Source organism: Phoenix dactylifera, chromosome 3 (assembly GCF_009389715.1).
Source record: "Phoenix dactylifera cultivar Barhee BC4 chromosome 3, palm_55x_up_171113_PBpolish2nd_filt_p, whole genome shotgun sequence".
NCBI lineage: Eukaryota > Viridiplantae > Streptophyta > Magnoliopsida > Arecales > Arecaceae > Phoenix > Phoenix dactylifera.
In genome coordinates, this window is record NC_052394.1 from 3,769,415 (window position 1) to 3,793,085 (window position 23,671).

The 23,671-nt window shown below is 40.3% G+C and overlaps 4 protein-coding genes across 6 annotated transcripts; 1 reads left to right on the forward strand and 3 right to left on the reverse strand.

Annotated features, from left to right (window-relative positions):
• Nucleotides 1-1,052: 1,052 nt before the first annotated feature.
• LOC103710386 (importin subunit beta-1-like) lies at nt 1,053-5,420 on the forward strand. Of its 2 annotated transcripts, none has more exons than XM_026805899.2 (3): nt 1,053-1,322; nt 2,357-4,805; nt 4,888-5,420. In XM_026805899.2, the coding sequence occupies exons 2-3, from the start codon at nt 2,386-2,388 to the stop codon at nt 5,084-5,086; spliced, it is 2,619 nt and encodes an 872-aa protein (XP_026661700.2). In that variant the 5' UTR covers nt 1,053-1,322; nt 2,357-2,385; the 3' UTR covers nt 5,087-5,420. The 2 variants fall into 2 exon arrangements, with proteins under 2 accessions (XP_026661700.2, XP_026661701.2); XM_026805900.2 differs by having other exon boundaries at nt 2,378-4,805.
• Nucleotides 5,421-6,444: 1,024 nt separating this feature from the next.
• Nucleotides 6,445-7,404, reverse strand: LOC103710381 (non-classical arabinogalactan protein 30). The gene has a single exon (XM_008796074.2). The coding sequence runs from the start codon at nt 7,228-7,230 to the stop codon at nt 6,703-6,705; it is 528 nt and encodes a 175-aa protein (XP_008794296.1). The 5' UTR covers nt 7,231-7,404; the 3' UTR covers nt 6,445-6,702.
• A 1,189-nt stretch (nt 7,405-8,593) lies between these two features.
• Nucleotides 8,594-15,257, reverse strand: LOC103710344 (protein MALE DISCOVERER 1-like). Of its 2 annotated transcripts, XM_008796019.4 has the most exons (7): nt 14,786-15,257; nt 14,542-14,677; nt 13,190-13,309; nt 11,419-12,074; nt 11,142-11,332; nt 10,916-11,048; nt 8,594-9,571 (listed from the first exon to the last, which is right to left on the reverse strand). In XM_008796019.4, exons 1-7 carry the CDS (start codon nt 14,856-14,858, stop codon nt 8,979-8,981), a joined length of 1,902 nt encoding a protein of 633 aa, XP_008794241.1. In that variant the 5' UTR covers nt 14,859-15,257; the 3' UTR covers nt 8,594-8,978. The 2 variants fall into 2 exon arrangements, with proteins under 2 accessions (XP_008794241.1, XP_008794242.1); XM_008796020.4 differs by lacking the exon at nt 13,190-13,309 and having other exon boundaries at nt 8,979-9,571; nt 14,786-15,255.
• A 6,075-nt stretch (nt 15,258-21,332) lies between these two features.
• Nucleotides 21,333-22,997, reverse strand: LOC103710342. Its single transcript, XM_039124317.1, has one exon. The coding sequence runs from the start codon at nt 22,527-22,529 to the stop codon at nt 21,621-21,623; it is 909 nt and encodes a 302-aa protein (XP_038980245.1). The 5' UTR covers nt 22,530-22,997; the 3' UTR covers nt 21,333-21,620.
• Between the last annotated feature and the right edge of the window lie 674 nt (nt 22,998-23,671).

The window sequence follows — 23,671 nt, forward strand, 5'->3', positions numbered from 1 at the left end:
GAGTCCGATCGGTCTAGAAAACAGAGTGAAAGGTCTAAGGGAAGGTGAGAGGCCATAAAGAATTGGTTGAACTAATAATAAGTCATTCATAGCATTGACATCATAGGATTCAAATAACCCATCATGCAACACTCTATAGTCTCAACCAAATCTTTCTATGTTGATACGACGATCCCGAATAATAACCTATGCAGCTATAACATATCACCTCATTAGGTTAAAAGAGCAGCATTATTGTTTTATAAAGTTAGGATTCTCTGCAATGCATATTTTGCACCGTATAGGGCTATACAGCCTTAGATAGTTGCCACATCATCCATCTCGGAGATAGATGTGCTATCACAACATGCCACGTCCAACATCCAAAACAATCTTCTTACTTCCAAGTGTCGCAACATCTATCTACTTTCGAGATAGATGACGTGGTAGCTATTCAGATTTACACAACTCTTTGCGAAGCAAAATACGCATCACGAAGAATTCAAAGTCTATTTTATATTAAGTTTAAAAGTGGGTCACATTGAGTCCAAGCTGGCTTTTGGTACAAAAATGGTTCCATATTCTAGGCCAACTCTATCAACTTAATTATACGGAAAGCTAGGTTAGATATCATATATTGAGGTCAACTAATTTTGTGGCATATAATAAATTATTCTTTCTTCCTATCTAGCGAAGAATTTTTCTTGGGGCTATAGCTAGATCTGATCACTATTGAACCTGATCCGAGTTTCGAGACTAGCATGGGATGGAGACATGATCCATGGGCTAATCTTTAGGCATGATTCAAGCCTAAATTAAGTTATAACTAAATTAAGTGCACCTTAGAAGGATCCATCGACCGCCAATTGGAAACTTCTACTCGATAACTTCTCCACATGGTTGGACATTTTTGTCCCGTCAAACGATCTAGTCGGGCTTGACACTCCCAAGCTGTAAAGCTATGCTAACGCGTCAAACCACCACCCCTTGCCATGGGCCGTCTCATCTGGCCCACTTGTACACTTCCCATTAGGTCAAACTCCTCCGATGTCTTGCTTAGCCTCCAATTAAGTGCGAAGAGGCGCATTTCAAAACACTAGGGTTTTCGACTGCCACGCGACAACCTCCCGCTTCTTCAACCCATTCGAAAAGGAAGAAAAAATCCCTTATAAAAAATCTCGCCCCCCGACCCCGGACCCCAACCGCAGTCCGCTCCTCTCATTGGAGCCCGTGCGCTGAGCCGAGGGGAGCGAAACCCTAAATCGCATCCTCCTTCGGGCTTCGATTCGCCGCCGGAGGAGGACGAGGAGGAACCGCGTCGCTTAGAAGATTCCCAATCAGAGGTATCGCTTTCGATTCTCTCGTCTAGTTTTCTTCTCTTTTTTTTCCCAATTAACTCTCAGATCTGATACGGATTCATCCCTACCTGCGTTTATTTCTTCGATTTCTAGGTGTTTTTTTTGTTGTTCTCTTTTCTCCTGTGTTCTCGGTCATCGGTCGATGCAGTAGGGTTTATGGCTTTATAAGCGATTCATTTCGGTATAATTTCTGGTCTAATTTTCTGGGTGAAGTTGATGATTTCAGTATTATTTGTTTGTTCTTCGGGCATTGGTTCTCCTAGATGCTGATATCTGTTTTTTTTTTCCTTTTTTGTGAGCTTTCGACTATAATATGATGTTAGGGTTTGGGGTTTAGGGTTTTGGTTTCCATTTGATTGCACAAGTCCTCTTTCTTCTTTCTTGGCATGTTTTCTGACCTTTGGGGTTTAGAGTTGTGTTTCAATTTTTCTATCACCTCTCTGTCTTGTAGGGTTTTGGTCCTGCGAATCACTATATACTTCCTCCGTTTTGCCTTTTTTTTATGGTGGGGAGCATTAATGTTTGTATCAAAATTTGTTTTTGGCTATATTTATTAATAATCGTTTGATTTCTTACATAATTGTTAGGCATTTTTGATTGAGGGATCTGTCTGACGATTGTTTGGTTTCGATAATAAAAAAAGGTTTTTTTAATCAGAACTATCAAATATTCGTGCAATAGAAACTTTATTTCCTGGGGAAAGTAAGCATTTTCTCCTGGTTCTATCAAATGTATTGTTGATTTCTTTCCCGTTACCAGATGCTCCATGTTGCTTGATTTTGGGAAAATTGCAATTGTTCTTCTTGTTGTGAAATTTTGTATCATAGTTATAGAACATGAAACTTCGATATGAAACAATGTTAGAAATCAAAGTGGGAAATTTGTCACTTCTTTTCATAGTAGTTTAGTAGAAATTGATGAATGCTTTCAATAACAATTATCAGTAGGTTTCCTGCAAATTAGGTATCCTGTATTTGCATGGTATGCCTAGTTTTGCTAATTTTAATTTGCACAATCAGGCTTCCTGTATCATTTTGTAGTTTCTAAAATGGCAATGGAGATTACCCAGATTCTGTTATCTGCCCAATCTCCTGATGGGCAGATACGAACTGTCGCAGAGGAGAACCTCAAGCAGTTTCAGGAACAGAATCTTCCCCAGTTCCTCCTTTCATTGTCATTTGAGCTATCAAATGACCAAAAGCCTCCTGAATCTCGAAGACTTGCTGGCATTATCCTTAAGAATTCCTTAGATGCGAAGGACTCAATTAGAAAAGAGGAACTCACTCAGCGATGGGTTGGTATGGACCCTTCTATCAAAGTCCGAATCAAGGAATCTTTATTAAGGACTCTTGGATCATCTGTACCAGAAGCACGGCACACCTCATCGCAAGTCATTGCCAAGGTTGCTTCTATCGAGATCCCCCGGAGGGAATGGCAGGAGCTTATCGGGCATTTATTAAACAACATGACCCAGCAGGAGGCTCCTGCTCCTCTGAAACAAGCAACCTTGGATGCATTGGGATATGTCTGCGAGGAGGTATCTCCTCAGGACTTGGAGCAGGAACAAGTGAATGCTGTTCTGACTGCCGTGGTTCAGGGCATGAATCGGACAGAGCATAGCTCTGAAGTCCGTCTTGCTGCTGTGAGAGCACTGTACAATGCTCTTGATTTTGCTCAGACTAACTTTGATAATGACATGGAGAGGAATTTCATCATGAAAGTCGTGTGTGAGACCGCTGTATCTAAAGAGCTGGAGATTAGACAGGCAGCATTTGAGTGCCTTGTTTCTATAGCTTCTATGTATTACGAAATTCTTGATCCATACATGCAAACATTGTTCACTTTGACTGCAAATGCTGTGAGGGGAGATGAGGAGCCTGTTTCTCTGCAAGCTATTGAATTCTGGAGCTCTATCTGTGATGAAGAGATTGGACTACAGGAAGAGTATGGCAGAGCTGATGAAGGGAGCTCTTCTGTTCACTCTCATTTTATTGAAAAGGCTCTTCCTTTGCTAGTGCCGATGCTGTTGGAAACACTGCTTAAGCAAGAGGAGGATCAGGATCAAGATGATGGTGTTTGGAATCTGTCCATGGCTGGTGGGACGTGCCTTGGACTTGTTGCAAGGACTGTTGGGGATGCAGTTGTGCCCCTTGTGATGCCTTTTGTCGAGAGTAACATAACAAAGAGTGATTGGCGCAGCCGTGAGGCAGCCACTTTTGCATTTGGGTCTATTCTTGAAGGTCCATCGCTTGAAAAGCTTGCACCACTGGTTCATGCTGGGCTGGATTTCTTGCTCAATGCAATGAAAGACCAAGTAAGTCATGTCAAGGACACGACAGCCTGGACGCTCGGAAGGATTTTTGAGATCTTGCATTCTACGAGTAGTGCTTATCCAGTAATAACTCCTGCAAACCTTCCTCGTATCATTTCTGTGTTGTTAGAAAGTATCAGAGATGCCCCCAATGTGGCTGAGAAGGTCTGTGGGGCCATTTATTTTCTTGCCCAGGGTTATGAGGATTCAGGAGCCATTTCGTCAGTGCTCACTCCTTTTGTTGGAGACATTATTTCAGCTCTCCTTTCTACAGCTGATTGTGCAGATACTAACAATTTCAGGCTCCGATCTTCTGCATATGAGACATTGAATGAGATAGTTAGAGCCTGTAATATGTCAGAAACTTCAAACATCCTAACCCATCTACTTCATGAAATCATGAGCAGAATAAACCGGACTCTAGAGCTCCAAACAGTGTCCTCAGATGACAGGGAAAGACAAAGTGATCTGCAGGCCCTGCTGTGTGGTGTTATTCAAGTAATAGTTCAGAAGCTGAGTAGCTTGGATGAGACAAAATTCATAATTCTTCAGTCTGCTGATCAGATGATGTTCTTATTTCTTCAAATCTTCGCTTCCCGCAGTACCACCGTGCATGAGGAAGCAATGCTTGCTATTGGGGCCCTTGCTTATGCTACTGGACCAGAATTTGCCAAGTACATGCCGGAGTTTTATAAGTATCTAGAAATGGGCTTACAAAATTTTGAGGATTATCAAGTCTGCTCTATCTCAGTTGGTGTGGTTGGTGACATCTGCCGTGCCTTGGATGAAAAGGTTCTTCCCTTTTGTGACGGTATCATGAGTCAACTTCTTAAGGACCTCTCTAATTCCATGCTCCATCGGTCTGTCAAACCTCCTATATTCTCATGCTTTGGCGATGTTGCCCTTGCAATCAGCGAGCATTTTGAGAAATATGTTCCCTATGCACTGCCGATGCTTCAAGGAGCTGCTGAGCTCTGCGCACATCTGGATGCTAGTGATGAGGATATGCTGGATTATGGAAACCAGCTTAGACGAGGCATTTTGGAGGCCTACTCTGGTATACTTCAGGGATTCAAAAATGCCAAGGCTGAGCTGATGATACCTTATGCAAGCCATTTGTTGCAGTTCACCGAAGCAGTCTTCAGGGACAAGAGCAGGTATGCTGTGCTAAAACAGTTTTGTTTCAGATGTTTGATTTCTATAATATGCAACAGTATCATCATTTTGACTTTGTTGCAGGGATGATGGAGTAACTAAAGCTGCAGTTGCTGCGATGGGTGATCTTGCTGACACGCTTGGTCCAAACACGAAGGTCTTGTTCAAAGGCTGCACATTCCACATTGATTTCTTGGGGGAGTGTCTTCAGTCTGATGATGACCAGTTGAAGGAGACTGCAACTTGGACTCAAGGGATGATTGGACGAGTGTTGGTTTCCTGAGGTGGAGCCTGTTTTGCGGTAGCATGCGGGTCCTTTTCCTGGTTATACTCAATACAATAGTATTTCAGATCGCAAAAAAAAGAAGTCTCAAGCGCTTTAGCAGTGTATACTAGGTGTTCTGTTTTAATACCTGTTTCAGGTTTTTGGGACCTTGGAGTAGCAGAGTTTTGCCACTTTTAAGGGGGTTATAGTGATGGATGTGGTTCTTGAACGTTGTTGACTATTGCATCCACTGCTTTGTGGTGAGTGGTCATTTGGAATGTTGTAACTGTCCGATCCATTGGTTACAAACTGGGTACCATTTGTTAGAATAAATTTTTATTTTGTTCTTCTATGACAGCTCTCAGTTACCTTGACGGCATGCAGCTTACAGGGAATACCTGGATTCTTACTGAAAGTGAAGCAAGGAGTGCCTGTGCCTTGCAAATTTGCATCTAGATCTTATGATTGAATATTTGTTTTTTGTTTTGGTTAATCTTGCAATTTTTCAGTTAAGGCCCAAGTCCAATGCTCAGCCGTTCAGTTGGAGACTTGAATTAGAAAGGCCAGTACAATTATTTGGAAACCTACACCAGCAAGACCAGCTGTTGGAGACTTGATGGTGCGGTGCTCTATGGTAGTGTAAGGTGGGTCCTAGAGATGTTCCTGTCATTGACAATCCAAAAGAAACGTGACGATGAAGTTGAAATTGATGGTGTATTGTACATGCGACATTGCAGGATCTAGGAGGAATTTTTCTGCTGTGAGTCAAATTTTATAAAATCTAATGAACAATCCGATCCGCTCTTTTCTACGTTAAATTTTTCAAGGAATGAAGGATTGTGAATTTTTTTTTGAAAGTTGGTGCTAAAAAATTTCAGAATACGGTGCTCCAGCCAGAATTTACATCATCCACCTGGGAACTTAAACAAGAGGAAAGGGAGGCTTGAAATATTGGATTTCATTCCACAACAAGGATAACATCACTGGAAAAGGTATGAGGCTCCTGAAATCACAAACACAGGCGTGCACATAACATAGTTCTAAACAGAAATCTCGCAGTGCAGGCAGCTGCTCCGCGTTGCTATCAAAGCACTATTTGGTGGCTGGAAAGCCAATGGTCCGGAAGCATGAATCAATCATCAACTTTTTGACTGCTCTAAGGGTGATGATGACTTAACGTCAGGGCCAGCTCAATCCTTAGGTGACTAAGACAGTTGCCTAAGGCTCCGACCTAAAGACTTTTAATTATAAATACATCGAGGCCCCCAAAAAATCCTTAGCTATCAATTCATTGAGGCCTTCAAATAATTTTTAAATGTATTTATTATTATTATTAGTGGGTTCGCTATATGCTCCAAATCCATTGAGCCGCTCGGTGAACAGAACTCACGATTAGAAGAACTAGTTTGGAGAAACACGGGAAAGCTACAGGAAACTGACCGCGATCTATTACAGTATATCCTGTCTTACGGAGAAACACGGAGAAAGCTCCAACTCGGGGCTCCCCGAGACAAAGATCACAAGCAAAACAAATAACACAGGAGGAAAACACAAGTGCACAAACAACGAGCAAGGAAAGCCAATAACACAGCGCAGTCAGGTCCTCACTACTGAGTCAGGAGACACCGCACTACTCAATATAGAGTCCTTGGAGGGCAATGGGCTGGCCGGAAAGCCAATGGCCCGGCAGCGTAAATCTCGGCATTGTAGCCCCCTGTCGTGATTCTCTTGTTCTTGCCCTGAAGTCGGGCTCCCTCAATCCCATAGTTGACATTGGTGAGCACATTACAACGAGCATCGGGGGAGGAGAGCAGGCGCACCAAGCACGCGTCGGTCGGGCGTTTCACATGGTAGTCCTTCAAGCCGGCAAGCGGTGCGTAGAAGAATCCCTCCCCATTGGCCTGGACTGCTTTGTAGAACGAGACCCTGTTCTTGTGATCCTTGCATGAAATGCTCACCTTGGCTGATGGCAGGGGCTTCGCACCGGCCAATGACCAAGAGCCAACATGGGTGCAGTTCTGGCAGTAGACTATGCCTTCCATCACCACCACCTTCTCCTCAGTCTTCTCGGGTGCTTGATATGGGATTCCAACAGCAAAAGAAAACAGTGAGGCAGGGAGGAGGAGGAGGAGGAGGAGGAGAGGGAGGTAGCGAGTTGCCATCCTCTTGTGTATCAAGAAATATCTGATAGGTTGGGTTGAACGCTTGCTTGGATTGGAGAAAGCCGTTGGATTGGAGGGGGTTTATGTACACGACTTTTAGTTCAGTTGTTCCTCCCGAGTTGTAGAAAAAACTGGTCCTCCATTAGGACAAGTATATTATCTGGGTCTGGAGTTATGGGATTGAAGACATAATGGTGGCGCTGTCTTAGTGGAGAGATTTGCTAAGCTAGAGTGGTTGTGAAGAGCACCCGAACTAAAATACCATATGCATATGGACGTGCAGACGATTCAGTGGAATGGATTGGAATGGACGTGAGGAACACTCAGAGGAGGAGTTATTGGCCTACGTGAAGACCTGTTTCCTTCTCATATATGAGCAAGTTTTAAAAATATTATCTTGATCACAGAATAAAATCCAATTGCATGGGGATATCTTATATATTTTATACGCAACTCATGGTCATATTCTAGAGAAACATTTTCTTGGAAAGGGGTGGCTAAAAGATTTGAGGTTTCTAAGTCTGATCCTCGGATAAAGCCCCCGTAACAATTGAAGAGGAGGGGGAAAATAAAAAACATCTCAGGAATTGAAAGATTTGATAAATAAGGGAAAGTGAATGTGGAATAAGCTCTTAAAACAGCTTATATTTCGATCTCTCATACTATAGTGAAACGAGTAATCAAAAAGGCCGTGGGAAAAAGGACAAAGCAGTTTGAAGCATATGGAAATTTCATTGAAGGTAATAGAAGACCACTCACCACTTATTAGCAGGTTTTCATGTATTGCCAGGCTTTACCCAAGAATTGTTGTGAACTGAATGTGGATTACCACAGAAGGCAATTGCATTGTGGATCCCGGGAGTACACATCGATGGAGAAGACGAGTTTCACAAAAAAACTATTTAAGCGTGGAGTACAACTTGGGCTGTAACTTCTAAGAAAGGCTGATAGCGATAGTGGTTGACATTAGGAAGTTTAATGGTATTTTAAAGAGAAAAGGTTTTCTTTTTTTTAGAGTTGGGTAATTTTGTTAGTTTCTTGATTGTGGAAGAAGCGATCATGTGAAGTGCAGCTACAATGACAGTGAAACCATCACACAGAAAGCCTGGAGAACAAGCCAATAGCGGTAATGATTTCATTTAAGAAAAGAATACACTTCTAATCCTCTATATATATATATATATATATATATATATATATATATGTTCCAGTGCATGACCAATGCAGGATATATGGAGAGGGTCAGATGTATGGAGACTTATCCCTGTGTATAGAGAGACTACTGTATTTCCAACCTACAACACCCTAGTCACAGTATAGCGTTGTTAATATTGCACCAAGCCCACCCTCTCTTTTAATCCACTTTAAAAAAGAAAAAGAAATCATTTTTGCAACATAGGAATAAGGATCATTCTTTTGCACAACTATTTCATGATCAAGAATCACCATGAATGATAATTCCAACAAGAAAACCGTCACCTGGAAAGGCAAAAGAGAAGCAAGCCTAGATTGCTCTCTTTTATTCATTCCACAAGCAATATCCATGCTCGATGGATGGCATTCTCCACAGACATGAACAAACCCCATCTCTACACAGTCAGCACACTATAATAAAACCACAGCCAGCTCTCCCTGTTCCTAGCCTGTACATTTATCTCCATGCTTATGCATACAGACAGCGAACACAGAGTTCTCAACCGAAAAAACAAAAGAATTTCTACTCATAAACGAGGTTAATTGTTTCATCTTCAGGTAGCCTCTGAAGTAATAATCTCAAGCTCAGCCCACCACAATGGAGACACTTTTGGAGTCGCTCCATCTGGCAGGATCCCCGTGATGTCTCTCAATCGGCTAGCCACTTCTGCCATTGTCGGTCGCTCACTTGGATCCAGATTGGTGCAGGACCGTATCACCTCGCACAGTGCGCTGACACTTTCTTCGTGAAAGGATACAAGACTCGGATCCATCATATCTTTAAGAGGCTTCTCCCCATTTGAATAACATGAAGCCCAGCGCTCAAGCGGGCCATCCTCAGAAAATGGAAGCCTGCCGGATAATATCTCCAACAGTATTATACCAAACCTGTACACAATGCTCTCTACGTCCGACATTGGAGCCAAGGTACCTGAGTTTCCAGGCACTGACGCGGTTCCCTTTGCTTCATTCCAAAATCCAAGATCTGAGATCTTAGCAGCATAATCATCAGTAAGATAGATGGTAGTTGAGTCCAAATTTCTGAGAATGAAAGGGGGGTTAAGCTGATGCATGTGCTCTAGACAATATGCTATTCCCATGGCTATCCTTAGCCGCATAGCCCAGTCCAAGTGCTCTGCTTCTCTAACTGCAAAGGCCACCAAGATATAACATCAGTCAAGGCCTCCAAATAACTGGGGAAAAAAAGGGGTTCTGTAGATCAAACTGAAGGTCTGCAAGTATTTAAGATTCAGTAATTGGAGTTTTGGATGCCTTCATATGTGCCTAATGAGACAGGACATTGAGGTGAGAAATCATTTCCATTGCAGCTATCGTAATACCGGCAAAGCATTCAACACACATGCCTATATAGAACAGATTGCTTTACCATAATGAATTGCTTTGCTATCTCGGTGATCAGATTCATCACAGCAGAAGAGGCCAGCAAGAAAGCATTGTCATTACATTTTTCATGTCACTATACCAATTACCTAAGCTTTAGGTTCGTTAGATACAGTTATCATTTGTGCCTTGTTAGAATATCCATGTTTTGTATTTTATACTAGACACTATTGCAGTTGCACATCTCAATTAGATAGTGAACTTTCAAAACAAATGGTAAATAATTTTCAATTACCATGTTCATTGTCGAAGACAAGGTTAGCATGAAATACAGCAGGAAAGTATCCCTGATGAATTTTCTGTGTAAATAAACTGGTGATGCAGTCTCGAAATGCATCATATGTTGAAATCATGGGTAGTGCTAGAATGACCCTGTGTGATGTTTAAATCCAGATAGTTTCATGGATGTAATGCTATTCAGGTAGCAGAGAAGTATTAAAACAATGGCAAAAATATAAACTTATCATGTTGCATTCTAGTAGGTTATTGATGCAGGATAACAAGAGGCTAAAACAGTTTAAAGCTAATTCCAGCACAAATCTGATTTAATATCCTGCAGAAATACAATCTGCAGTGCAAACTATTCAGTGAAGAAAAAGAATAGCAATAGAAATAAGAGAGAATAGTAGAAAGTAGGGAATAAAAGTGAAGTAATAACAGAAGAAGAAGAAGAAGAAAGAAAAGGAGGATAGTATGGGGATAGAGAAAAGATAAGGCCAGACCTGACCAAAAGATATGCTTTTTCATTCAAACCTAATAGAACCTCTTATAGACTTCACATTACTTATTTTCCAAAGCAAAATAGGATTTTTGATAGACAAGTAATTAATCACCAAAATATTTTCTAGAAAAATTGAATAGCACATAACCCTATTTAGAAAGATATCTAAAACAACTAAAAATCAAACTCTTAATGATTTCATGAGTTGTCCAACCTAAAATATGCCTAATATAAGACTCTTTTCTACCATTTCACTTAAAATAGGACCCTAAAACCAATTTTGAAAATTACCTAAACAAAGTTTTTAAAAATAAAAAATTGAACTACACTTTTTATTCGCCATTAGTTATGGTTAAGCAAAATACTTACCATGCAGATGCTCGAAAAGTGTCCCATTCGGTGCATACTCAAACACCATCATCCTGGTGAAAGGCTCTACTTCCTCACAATAGCCAAGCAAGTTGATGAAATTCTTGTTATTTACTTTCGACAACATCATGATCTGAAACCACAACCAACTCCCAGTGTTTAAGGAACATATGCTGAGTTTAAAAAGTTTGTGCAAGGAAAAAAAAGTAGATAGTGAAAGGTTTACCTTCTTCCTGAATTGGGACTCTGATTGTTTTGACCAGTCCTTTGCACAAGTAATTGCGCTAGATACAACTGCTATTTCAACTCCACTCGACAATGTTCCCTTGTATAACATGCAATCTGACAAAGAGCCAATAATATTACTGAAGTCTTCACAAGCTGCTTCCAATTCTGCTCGTTTGAGTACAGGTACACCTGCAATGCAAAACCAATATTGTAGATCAATAAAATTGCAAGCAAAAATAAAATAATATCAGATGAATGGTCTGAAGGGAACACACCTGTCACAAATGCTTTCTGCAATTGCCCACTTAAGCCTGTTGCCCAAGGTTTGACAGTGACAACCTTGTTGTCTCGGCAGCAAAGAAAGTATACTGCAGATATTGCAAGGAGAAAGGAAACTGCACCTACAATTGACATATAGATGGCCCAGGAAGTTGCATGCTTTACTGGAGTATCTACTGCAGCTGATGGTGAAGGACCCACAGAGGGAGAGGGATTTGGCACAGAACTAGAAGGTGGTGCAGCATCAAAGTTGGGATGACGCTCTGGTATTGGGGATGGTGGCTCAATCGTTGGAGAAGGTGAGGGTGCAGGTGTTGGAACTTGACTGAATGGAGATGGTGGAAAGGAGAATGATGGGGCTGTTGTCATTGGTGATGGTGAAATTCCTGGTGGTTGGGATGGGGGGAAGAAAGGTGACACAGATGGTGACAACTGTTCCTCTGAAGACATAGGAGATGGTGCTGATGCTGGTGATGCAAGATCTTTTGCCCGACTCTTTCCATTTTTATGTTGACCACCTCCATTTGCTGGTGCTGGTGCTGGTGAATTGAAAACTTTTGGCTGATTTTCTCCATTTTTATGCTGTTTGTCTTTGCCTTTGTCTTTGCCGCCAATCTGCAGAAGTTTCCGTATAGCAGCATTCTGAACATTCCTGCTCCAGGTGATACCAACGTTGGAGAAGGTCAGCAGGGAAAAGTATGTGAAGTCAGAGAAAGTCTTCCATCATTCATTTCTTATAAAGCAATAGAAATTACATTTCACTAAGAAATGACATGCAAGCAAGTTACATTTTCCTTGAATCTTTCCATATCAATGCAGCAATTGGATCATATGCTGACAGCAACTATACAGAACAAGAATACCTATGGGAACTTAATACTCATAAAGAGGGATCAGGAAAAAGCCCAGAGAAGCATCAGCATAACAGTATAAAACTTGAATGTTCAAACATTCATGTCTTAGAACCCCTCAAGAAGTACTTATCATGTCAACTGCTCATGAAGAGGAGTTAAAATTTAATCTCCTATAGTCCTGACAGACATAAAAGACCATCTTGCCGAGCCTATTATCTACCAGAGCCATCAATGGGAGACAGGCTCCATCAAAGAGTAATGGTTCTAATTTTACAGGTTTTACAAAACATTATAATCTTAGACTTTCATGTTGTAATTAATTGTACTTAAGTTTTATAAAAATTATGGAGTCGCTAAATTTATCTATGTGATTGAATAATAAATAGTGTGTTATGCTGGTACTCTTACTATTTAAAGTGCTTCACTTTACTATTAAAGTTTACTCAGAGAAATAAGACCTCCAAAGTTCCAGAAAATGCTATGGACACTTCGCCACAGTATTATCAAATAACAATGGCCAAAAGAACCGCATCATGAACATGCCAATGCCAAATCCACTTCAATTGGACAACCTCAACCAATGAATCAATTGATAATTCCAACACCATCTTTGAACATTCAGAGTCAAACGACGATAAGCTACTCTAGAATGATTGGTCATGGGCCTTCAATGGTTTGAATTTCTTTGTATGGGGTCCTTACTGGTCTGTTAGAAAATATAGGTGAGTTGCACATTCCGCAAACCAAAGGACATAATAACATGAGCCAAGGAAGTTTTCAAGTAATAGACAGTTCATACCAACAGCAATGTTGACAACACAATCCTACTAACTCCACATCACATAAATCAGAGATGATTGAAGGCTTTAAAAATATATATCAATTCATGGATTTTTTTATATAAATATATAACCTTGTAACAGATCCCCTGTTTGAGGATAACGGGTTATCATCCATTTGAAGCTCAGGGAGAATATTGTGCTCAAGGGATTTCATTGGTGTGCTACCTATAAACCTGTTGCTTCTGAGTATACTGTGAACAATGAAATCAATTAATTTATGACTACCAAGAATATAAAAAAAATCAATAGTTATATCATAACTTACAGGATTTTCATGGACAAACTACTGCTAAGATCAAATGGAACTGGTCCACTGAGATTATTGTGTCCCATTGCAGATTTTGCAATTCTGTTAACCCTCTAGGGATGATTCCAGAAAATGAATTATTGCGTAAAATAATGCAGGATATGATAAACATAAATAACAATAAACATATTTTTTTGGACCTAAATAGCCTGCATTGGGTTCCCTATAATAGAGAAAAAAGAGAGAGCAAGAAAAGAAAGAGAGAAACATAAAGAGAAAAGAAAAGAAAGAAAATGAAGGAATGAGAAAGAAAAAAAAGGGGAGGGGCTGGCTGCAACCTTCCACTGACCTTTCTCTCCCTCTTAACCAGCTAATCAAAATCCTCCTTTTTCTTATTTTTCTCGCAGCTGTCAACTAATAGTTGTTAGCGTCCGTTATACACGATTAAGGTCTTGAAAGGTTATAAAGCTAGGATATGGAGCTGGGCTACATCAGTTCTGACAAAAACTAATGGAAGATGGTGGTTCTTTTCTTTTCTGAACATTTTCCCTCTTTTTATACTTATCCTCGATGTAATCGATTAATAATACTCAGGCGCATCCATGGAGCATATTTTATTACAACATGACAGAATGTTTTCTGACGGTGTTCTAATGGAAGCAAAAACTGCAAATCCTATCAAAATAGATAGCCATGAGGCATCCCAGTTTGTCCATTTTAAGATCCTCAAGCATTAGATGAAAAGACAGATAGATTTCCAAGGACATATCTAATTATATGTTATAATATGATGAAGACAAATGCTTTCTAGTTATAGAAAGCCACATGCCATTAAGACTCATAGGCAGCAGAGTTAGATAGCCAAGAATCAAGAATGACAGAATAATATGGAAGGATGATCTAAGGAGGCCCTGCAATATGGTTTTTACATGGGGTTAGGGCTTTTCAAGAAAATTTCAGCTGTGCTAACAAACAACTATCCTAGAAAAAGAAATGCTCCCAACACCCCTCAGGCCTCCGCTACCTGATGTACAAAAATATCGTTACTTGGAGCTAAAAAGCATCAACATTTCCATCCAGAACCCTTCTAGAATCAATTAAACACAAAGGAAAACAAGAAGTCCATACATCGAAACAAAGAAAACAGGTAATTTTTCAAGAAACTCCATTACTCACAGAGCCGCGAGTCTTCCACCGGAACACTGAGTCCCAAACCAAAAGCATGGATCGTCCCCGCCTTCTTCATTCCAGTTCGCCAGAGCTCCATATGGATCCAACTCCACCCTCTCTCTAAACCTCAACAGCGCCTTCCCTGAAATCGAAACAAAGAAACAAATCCAAAAAAAAAAAAAAACCAAGATTAAACACTATACTCAATCCCATCCCATCAAACAAACATCAAACTGCAAAGAAACCCTACCTTCATCGTTAAGAGAAGCGCAAAAATCGAGTTTTGACCACACCAACAACACCAGCAGCAGCAACGACATCATTCCAAGTCTTCTCCACCTCTCCACCTTCGATTTCTTCTCCGGATTTTAGTATCAGAATCGAATTAAAGTACATAAATTTTTCAGGAAAAAATTGGGTATAAGAACTTAGGAGCAGAAGAGAAGTAAAAATCGGAGTTTCCGCGAAGGTGAGGGGGGCCGGGGGACGCGGAAACGGGAGGGGAGGAAGCGGTGGTGGAGGTGATGTGAAGCATTCAACGCCAAGTCCATGCCATCATTGCATTCTTTATTGTACGATTCTTTCCGCGGGAATTAAAATCGTCTCTATCCAAATCCAATCCTCGTACCGCTCCGGATTCGGCCAGACTCGCTTTCCTTCGCTCTCGCAAAGAGGTGGGAGGTGGGCCGTGCCGTTTCCTTCGATTCCGTTGTTCTCTGTCGAGTTTTGACCGATGGTTTGTAAAATATTTTAAATATGTCGGAGATCTTGGCCCGGCCGTGGGCGAATGGGTTAGCGCGTATTTCCAGCTGTACGGCCGGACAATCGTGGAGACATGATCCAATGGAGACATGGTTACTATGATTTATCCAATCTTATCAAAAAAAAAAAAAAAAACTATAAGAATAAGGAATGGCAATCCCGTCTCTCAAAGCGCACCTCTCTTGCCGTCAATCGTGTGTGAAATTTTTGTGACATTGCTCCTAGGTGACATTTGGAGTAAGAAATTATATTGCATCATATGGAATCCTAGTGAGAATAGAAATAGAATTCAAATATGTTATCAACAACGTAATCTTTTGGATATCTACTACGTCAACTAGGGCTTGTTCTAACTAGCCTTAATGTTTTTAAATTCTTTGGTTAGGTTGATGGTTGGTTGGTTTAAGACCCATTCTGATTTTTTTAAAAAATATATATTATGCACAAGCTAGTATAGAATTGATTGGATTTATTGGAGATCGGTTCAGTTTCAGATTTCTAATATTTTATCTAATTGGTCTACAATAGGATACAAACCTAAAAGGCAGGGTTCATACTTGAGTCTAGGTCAACTTTGGTTTGGTTCAAAAAAAATAAAAGATTGAAAATAAATAAATTTATAAAAGGTATGGATAAAAATGTGAAAATAGAGTAGGTTGCTTTTGTATATTCTCTTTGAACGAGATCATACTATTTATAGAATTCCACATTTTTTTTTCTCATTTATAATAAGATTGTTACCTATGATTTCATGAAGGTCGTTTCCTATTATATTCTTTCTCCTATATCATAGTAGTGATAAGTCATACAAGTATATTAAAAATGATAGATGGTGGTTATGTTTCAATTTAAATATACTAAATAGAGAGACTTGTTACAAACGCAACGTCTTTTTCTTGGCATTGAGCTTACCTTTTGATCTCTTCATCCGATAAATGTTAGGTTCCATCTTATAAGCAACAATTGCATGCACAAAATCATTCTCACCAAAATGTTATTGCGTTTAATCTATCCCAATTCCAAAGATTTTATTTGTCTAGAAATTTATCAACAGTTGTACTAACTAAACCCATTTTTTTTTTTTTCACTAGGACATTTGCCAAGTGCAAGCACTGAAAAATACAAGGTTAGATTTCTATGTTTTCCTCTTTCAAAGATGGAACAAATTTAAATGTGATCATAGATTTAGTCATGATAATTACAGCATGTTGGGTATTATACAGTCTCATTTATTATGTACGAGGTATCCAAAATGAAGTAATGTAGGATACTTGGTGCATAACCGAGTAGTTGTTGAGAGTAGGTGAAATTAAAAGGTCGATTCAAACATCCTCTCACTTACAAAAGAAATGATCAATTCCCCTCAAAATATTGTTTGAGTAACACCAACACCTAAATGGTAAGCATGAGAATTAGATATGTTCTTCTTGCAAAAGAGAATTATTCATGTTCTACAAACTCACAGGGCAAAATCAAAATGCCTCCATTTTTTTTTCCTGTTTATTTTTTTAATGGCGTTGACAAGTCTACGCAAGGAATTAGATGTGGGTCTTGGAAGCTAAAAGCTAAGATCCAAAAGATGAGAAAGACCAGTCTTCCACCACTACCTTTGGTTCCTTTCTGATAAAGCGACGCCCCGTTGGCTATTTAATTAAAGCCACTTCTGGATTTTGGGGTGTCCTCGTCCTCAAGCATTTGGAGTTGTTGGCGAAAGCAATATCGCGTGGGATGCACGTGGCTTAGAGAACCCGTCAAAAAATAAACGTAAGTTTGATATTTTCACCCTCAACTGTTTGATACTTCACCTGTATTTTCCCAACCTATTCCCCCGCTTCATGGGGGTAAAAATAACTTCGTTTGAATCAGCTGCTCAATCTGGAACACCATGCACCATTTTATAAAGTATAAGTGTGACTCGGACCTCTTACCTTTGAGGGCTCGTTTGGTTCACGGGAAAAGAAGGAGGAAAGTATGGTCAATGGAAAAGTAATGAAATGCTTCTTGTTTGGTTGGAGTTTTCAATAAAGAGAGATGGAAAAGTTGTATTCTCATAGGAATATAATTTGCACATTTTATGGAAAAATCTTTCCCATTAGAAACATAGGAAGTTACTTTCCCATGAGACGGAAATTACTCCATCTTTATTTTTTTCCAAAAAGGCCCTCGGGCATTAAAGAGGCATTAACAACCTAATTTATATTACGGGTATAATAGGAATTACATATAACTTTCCTAAGAAAGTAGATGATCAACCAAACATAAGCACTCTGTAAATATGTCACTTTTACATGTTTAACCAAACATGCCAAAAGTACATTTCCAGACATTCTCTTCCTAAGAATCTTCTTTGCAGGAATCATATTCCTAGGAGGAAAAATGCTTCCCGCGAACCAAACGAGCCCTAAGGTGCATGTCAGGGAAATGTACGCTATATAGATGTCAATGGATCGACCGAGGCCGGCAAAATATGATCTAATCTATCAATCTGATTCATATTCGACCTACAATAAATAGATTTAGATTTGAATTAAATAGATTCAGATCATAAATAGATCGATACATTTTAACCTATTTAATCTTCTTAAGTCGGGGCGAGTTAAATAGGTTGAGCAGATTATTTGCTTATTAAACAAATTAACAGGTTAATATGTTAACAGGTTATATAGATTATATAGGTTAATAGGTTAAGCAGGTAATATATTTATTAAACATGTTAAGCAAGTTATAACAGGTTCATCAACGGATAACGTATTTATTAATAGGTTCATTAATAGCGATAATAATGATGATATATATTATTTTTTTCCTTCGGAGAAAAATCTCAATGGTTGCAAATCCTAGTTGCTCGCATGCACTTATAAAGCTTCTATAGAATTTACATGCGACACTAGCCTGCTACCCCCTTTGGGCCAATACATAAAGTATAGCTCATTGAAATCCAATATGCTGTTATAAATCGTGCAACGGATTCAGCCTTCAAGTTCTCCAGTTTGTGAACAAAAGGTAATCTAAAAAGGTAACTACGAATGATCCGCTCTTCTACTCTATGTAAAATGAGAGAGCCAAATTAGATGCGGTGGCCTCCTTGAGTCCTTGTAAGTGTGTTAGAAGGAAATACGTGTGCATCGCATGTATTGGGGCTCTAGTAATCACTCTATTATCGATTGCTATAAATAAGATCTTGCCCGTGAGTCGAAAAAAAGAGAGCTGCTTAGAGCACTCCGCGATGTATTGTTTTTTGATTTTTTTTGGATGTATCATACTAAAATTACATGAGCTATCCGCTGTAGCGCAAAAAACAAAAAAAGAAAGAAAGAATAGAAAGCAAAAAAAAAGCTTGTGGTATTCACAAGTTATCTCCCCAAAAATTCTTTGAACCAGAATAAGAGGTAACCTGCACATCTTAAAACCAAAGCGTCTATTTCTAATGCAGTGGCATTCAGGAGGATAATGGAAGATTATTGCCAGGCTTCAGGATAAAAGATTAATCAGCACAAGTCTTCCATTCGATTTAGCTAGAGAATCAAGCCTCAATTAAAGAATGCCATCGAAGGAGCATTGGGCGTGAATAATTAGGAAGGTACGTGGAGATGTCCGGCAAAAGATTAACCAGGGTTGAAAGTATGGAGATGGAACAAAAGATCCGAAGAAATGCGGGTTGCATCCCTGAGTGTCTCTATTTTTGTGGAAACTGGTGTGGGATCGGATTCTATATCGAGGCATACTGCGTAGAAGGGGCCTGAGGAGGAAACAGCGGCTCATGTCTTTTTTCTTTTTCTTTCAGTGCTCAAAAGCATAGGCGGTTTGGAATATTTCAGTATTCTTACAGATCTCTATATGCATCCATCCCCTGTTGAATCCTTTCTCGAGCTTTGGAAGGATAATAGAAGCAGAGCTAATGGAAGGCTACTATGTATCAGGGTGGTTTATATTGTATATAACATTTGGCTTTTCCATGACAACTGCATATTTGAAGATCATAACTTATCTTCAAGATTTGTATCAGAAAGGGCTCTTACACAAGCTATGGAAGTTATTGAGTCGCACAACAGCGAACAATCCTTGATAGCTAAGGACACCTGAAACACTTCTTCAACAGTAGCTGCTTCTCGGGTTGTTTGAATATCTTGCGAGGTTAATTTTGATAGTAGTGTGATTGATGGAGGTATTCATAGCGGTGCAGCATTTATAATTAGAGGACCACACTCTAATTTGTTGGCTGCAGGTGGTAAACAGCTATGTGACATCACAGTTCCGAAGATAGAATTAGAAGAAGCATGGGAAGGTCTCGTATATGCAAGGTTGATTTTAGGGGCAAACTATATTCTCCTAGAAGGTGATTTAGCGATAATGATGAGTTAGATCTTGAGGCAGAGTCAAATTATAGACAGACATCCATTGCTTTCAGACATATTGTTTCTTTCTAGAACATGTGTATCTTTCGAGGTTCCACACGTCTATATATAAGGAGATGAACAAGGTAAAAGACTAGATGGCGTCCTACTTTGCGATTATTTTGGCAGAATAGTATAGACAGACTATGCTATTACACCTTCCCTATGACTGGCTGTACTCAAAGTTGATGGATCTAAACTATCTGCTTAAAAAAAAAAACATTGTTTCCAAAAGTGTTGGTATACATAATCATTGAAGGTTTTCTCTAAATTAAGAAGGCTTTTATCTTGGCTGTAACATTCATGAACTTGAACAATAAATAGCCATTGGAAACCAGGATAAAGATGACTTCCGAGCCCTAAAAATGGTACTATGGGTCGGCATGTAAAACTAATAGGCCACCTATTTAGATGCGTCCATGATCAATATTTTCTGGTTAGCCGGCATCAAATCAAACAACCTATTTCTGTTGGCTTTACATGAGCACCGACTTAATCTACTGGCCAAATTCTATTGGTTTTACGAGGATGTAAAGAGATCGGCAGGTCATGAGAGAGGTCTCTTGGATATGCGCTGATGTTGTACTTCCTTCTTTAGGCCACATTTTATATCTTGACTTAATTAGTTGTACTCACGCCAAATTAACGTGAGCGATCATTTTACCCGAAAAAAAAAAAAAAAGAGATCGGTGCGCATTCGAGAGAAGCTTCTTGAGATCTCGACAGCAATGAGTCCCGACATTATGAGGAAGACAGGCCTTGGTGCCAACTTGAAGATTACCAAAATGAATCCCGACAGCGAGGAAAGGGAGAAGGCCGGGAGGGCAAATAGATTCGGCCAGCCTTGTATTATAACGCGTCGCCTTGCTTCTCAGCAGCTGAGTCATCTAGGACACATCCTGAGATGAAAGGATTAAAGATTTTTGGAGACCAAACACCAGACCTGCCCTTATACGTCGTGGCAGTGTTGATATTGAGAAGATGGATATCTCTCTCAGAATCCAACTTCTGGCGGTACTGGGAACTTATAGAGAAAAAAGCAGCTACAATGCATGCATCTTGTCAAAATGAAATGAATAATTTAAATAGTAAAAGTGTCAAATTTAAAATAAAAAAAATTAGATAGGTGATAAACTCTCACTGTGATATAGAGCACCAAGGACAAGCCTATCTTGCAACGTGTAATGGGCTATAAGAACGAAGGGAGGGATTAAACGACGGACAGGACAACTAGCTAATAGGAGGGACGGAAGGACAGGGAGATTTGAGCGCTTTCGAGAACGAAGTTTGTTGTCTGGTGATTGAGCTTACGAGAATGAAGACAGACAGAAATTTTGATTTGGAAAAGACTGAACTTGCAAAAAGAGTTTACGACTGGTTTTTGACCATAGAACGATATGAGCTTGAAAGCGAGATCTATGTTTAGGTTTAGCTTAGCTTGGCTCTGCCAGGCTGCTTGGAGCTCGGCCAAAACTTATCCGCATCTTTTATCCAAGTAAGAATGTTTCTTCCTGCCTCTCCGGCTCCCATTTTAGCTCCCCAGCCCCTTTATAGAAATCCCGGACTTGAGCAGAACAAGTGCATAATTTTAAATATCCCTAATTTAAAGACCTGATTTGAAAACTGTCAAACGAGGCTTATGGATAAAGCTATAGACATCCTACTTGAATAAATTTAGTACGGAGCTACATACAGATGATACAATCCTCTTATTAGAGAAAGCCAACGGAAAGAAAAGAAAAACATCATCTTCTATTTGTCCTTATCTTCCAGTTATAAATTTCAAACAAAAAAAGAAAAAGAAAAAAGTGCTGAGGAGCAGAAGAAGAAGTAGGGATTTGATGAGAGAATTGCAAGTCAAAACCTTTCGGAAACCACAATTTCTCGTTTCCCCTTACAAGCGCACGCTTTTCCTGCCTCCAATCTCAATCAGATGGCGGGGAAGCTGCAATTGGGACACCGGACGAGGCCGTTCTCATTGCAGGCGGTGCAAGAACGGAAACCGGCCTTCTCGGTATACACCTTGTGGCTCCCGTCGCAATTCTGGCACAGAATGAATCGGGTCCCGCCGCAGCCCTCGCAGGCACCGGCGGTCGCGGGCGGGACCCCATCCACGTACTTCTCGAGCTCGCCGATCTCGTGGAGCTGCCGGATCTCATCGGCCCCACCGATGTACCGCCCGCCGATGAACACCTGGGGGAGGCTGAGCTGCCGCCGGCCGAGGATCCCCTTCAGCTCCGCGAGGAACGTCATGTCCATCGACAGATCACGCTCGTCGATCGCGACGCGGAAGCCGCAGAGGATGGATCGAACGGTGTGGCAGTCCTCGAAGGTCTTGCGGACCACCCGGAGGGAGGTGAAGTAAAGCACGATCCGCTTCTCCTCCCCGGCGCGGAGGCCGCAGGGGTCCGAAAGGGAGACCTGTAGGGACCGCCGCGAGCGGAGGGCGGAGCACGCCGATCGGAGGCGGTGGAAGACCACGGCCGTCTTTGGCACGGGGGTGGCACTCGGAGCGGCCCCCTCATTGAGGAGGCTGTGGACATCCTTGAAGGAGGAGGTTATGGAGGGAGACCTGGCGGCCGGGGAGGGGGCGGCTCTGCCGCGAGGGATTCTACCCCACGGCAGCCACATGGAGGCTTGGAGGGAGAGGGATCGATCGAGCGGCCGAGGGCGGCAGTGCGAAAGGGAGACGGCGAGCGGGGAAGAAATAGAGCGAAGCAGAGGCGGGGCGGCGGTCGCCGGTGGAGAGAGAGGAGCGGCGAGAGAGGAAAAGAGGGCGGGGCACATCTTTCGGCCCTTTCGCCTGATTGCTTCTAAATATATCGTAGGGAAGCACATCTTACTAGCTTTGCGTTGGTTTAAACCTTCGGTGGCTAAATTTAGTGGGGAAAGACAAGGGGGAGAAATGGCTTCGGTCGGGTGGTTGAAGGCTGTTGGATTTCTTTTTTCCGCTCAGACAAGGAAGATGAGAAGACTGGAGGAGGTGCTTTGCTCCATGTTTTCTAAAAGAAGGATTTGGAGACAGCCTGCTCTGCCTTTCCACCATTCCATTGTTATGCTTGTGATTTACAGGGCTTCCTTCAACAGCAAAAGGAAGGTAATTAATGGAGTATACTGTGGAGTGGATGCGCTCTCTAGGCCACTGTTTTGGCCCTTTGGGACTGCTGGAAGAGGAAAATTATTGCTTAACTTCTTTAGATTGAGATGTGTTCGCATAATTTTATCAGGTAACAATCTATATTTTTCATAATATTTTTTTCTACTTCTTTGGATTGATATATATTAACATAATTTTAGTAATCATCTAACAACCTATATTATTCATAGTATTTTTTTTAATTAGCATGATTCTGTATCAATCTATATTATTTTTTTTATAAGTATTATTTTATTAGAATGATTTTAGGAATCACATAATAATTTGTATCAGTCAGTAATATTTTTTTATTGTTGATGTCATCCTATATCATGCTATATTATTTTTTTTTGTATGGAGTCAATATATGGACATATATAACTCTTGAGATGTATTGAATATGACAGAATAGAGAAATAAAATCACTTTTCTCTCTTTTTCTCTTTTATTTTCTAATTCTTTTGTAAATATTTTAACAATATGATTAACATTAGAGAATGTTGGGTGCAGAAGGCATGAATCCGAACAAGCAAAAAAAAAAAAAAAAACAAGGGAAGTAATAATGGGATGGTTAAAATTGAAACTCAAAGATAAAAAAACTAGTGTCTTGTTGATAGGTTAGAAGAACCCACACCTAGATGTAATATTCCAAACATTTTATCGCCCAAGAGCATAACAAGCATTCTGGACTTATTTGAAACATAAATTTTATTTCTATCATTATAAGAGATAAATGTCTCCATATTTTCACTATTTTATTGTAAATTTGATCGAAATTTATGTCTGTTTTAAAGCTATGACAACTAAAAGAGCAGCTAGGGATGAAGAGATGCTGCAGAATATT

What these genes read in the sequence shown, in the direction of transcription:
- LOC103710386 (XM_026805899.2), top strand. Translation starts at nt 2,386, where the DNA reads ATGGCAATGGAGATTACCCAGATTCTGTTATCTGCCCAATCTCCTGAT. An exon ending in GTCTTCAGGGACAAGAGCAG is followed by an intron (nt 4,806 to 4,887) that starts GTATGCTGTGCT and finishes ACTTTGTTGCAG; the next exon opens with GGATGATGGAGTAACTAAAG.
- LOC103710381 (XM_008796074.2), bottom strand. Translation starts at nt 7,230, where the DNA reads ATGGCAACTCGCTACCTCCCTCTCCTCCTCCTCCTCCTCCTCCTCCCT.
- LOC103710344 (XM_008796019.4), bottom strand. Translation starts at nt 14,858, where the DNA reads ATGATGTCGTTGCTGCTGCTGGTGTTGTTGGTGTGGTCAAAACTCGAT. An exon ending in CGCTTCTCTTAACGATGAAG is followed by an intron (nt 14,678 to 14,785) that starts GTAGGGTTTCTT and finishes TTTCGATTTCAG; the next exon opens with GGAAGGCGCTGTTGAGGTTT. An exon ending in GGTGGAAGACTCGCGGCTCT is followed by an intron (nt 13,310 to 14,541) that starts GTGAGTAATGGA and finishes CATTGTTCACAG; the next exon opens with TATACTCAGAAGCAACAGGT.
- LOC103710342 (XM_039124317.1), bottom strand. Translation starts at nt 22,529, where the DNA reads ATGTGCTTCCCTACGATATATTTAGAAGCAATCAGGCGAAAGGGCCGA.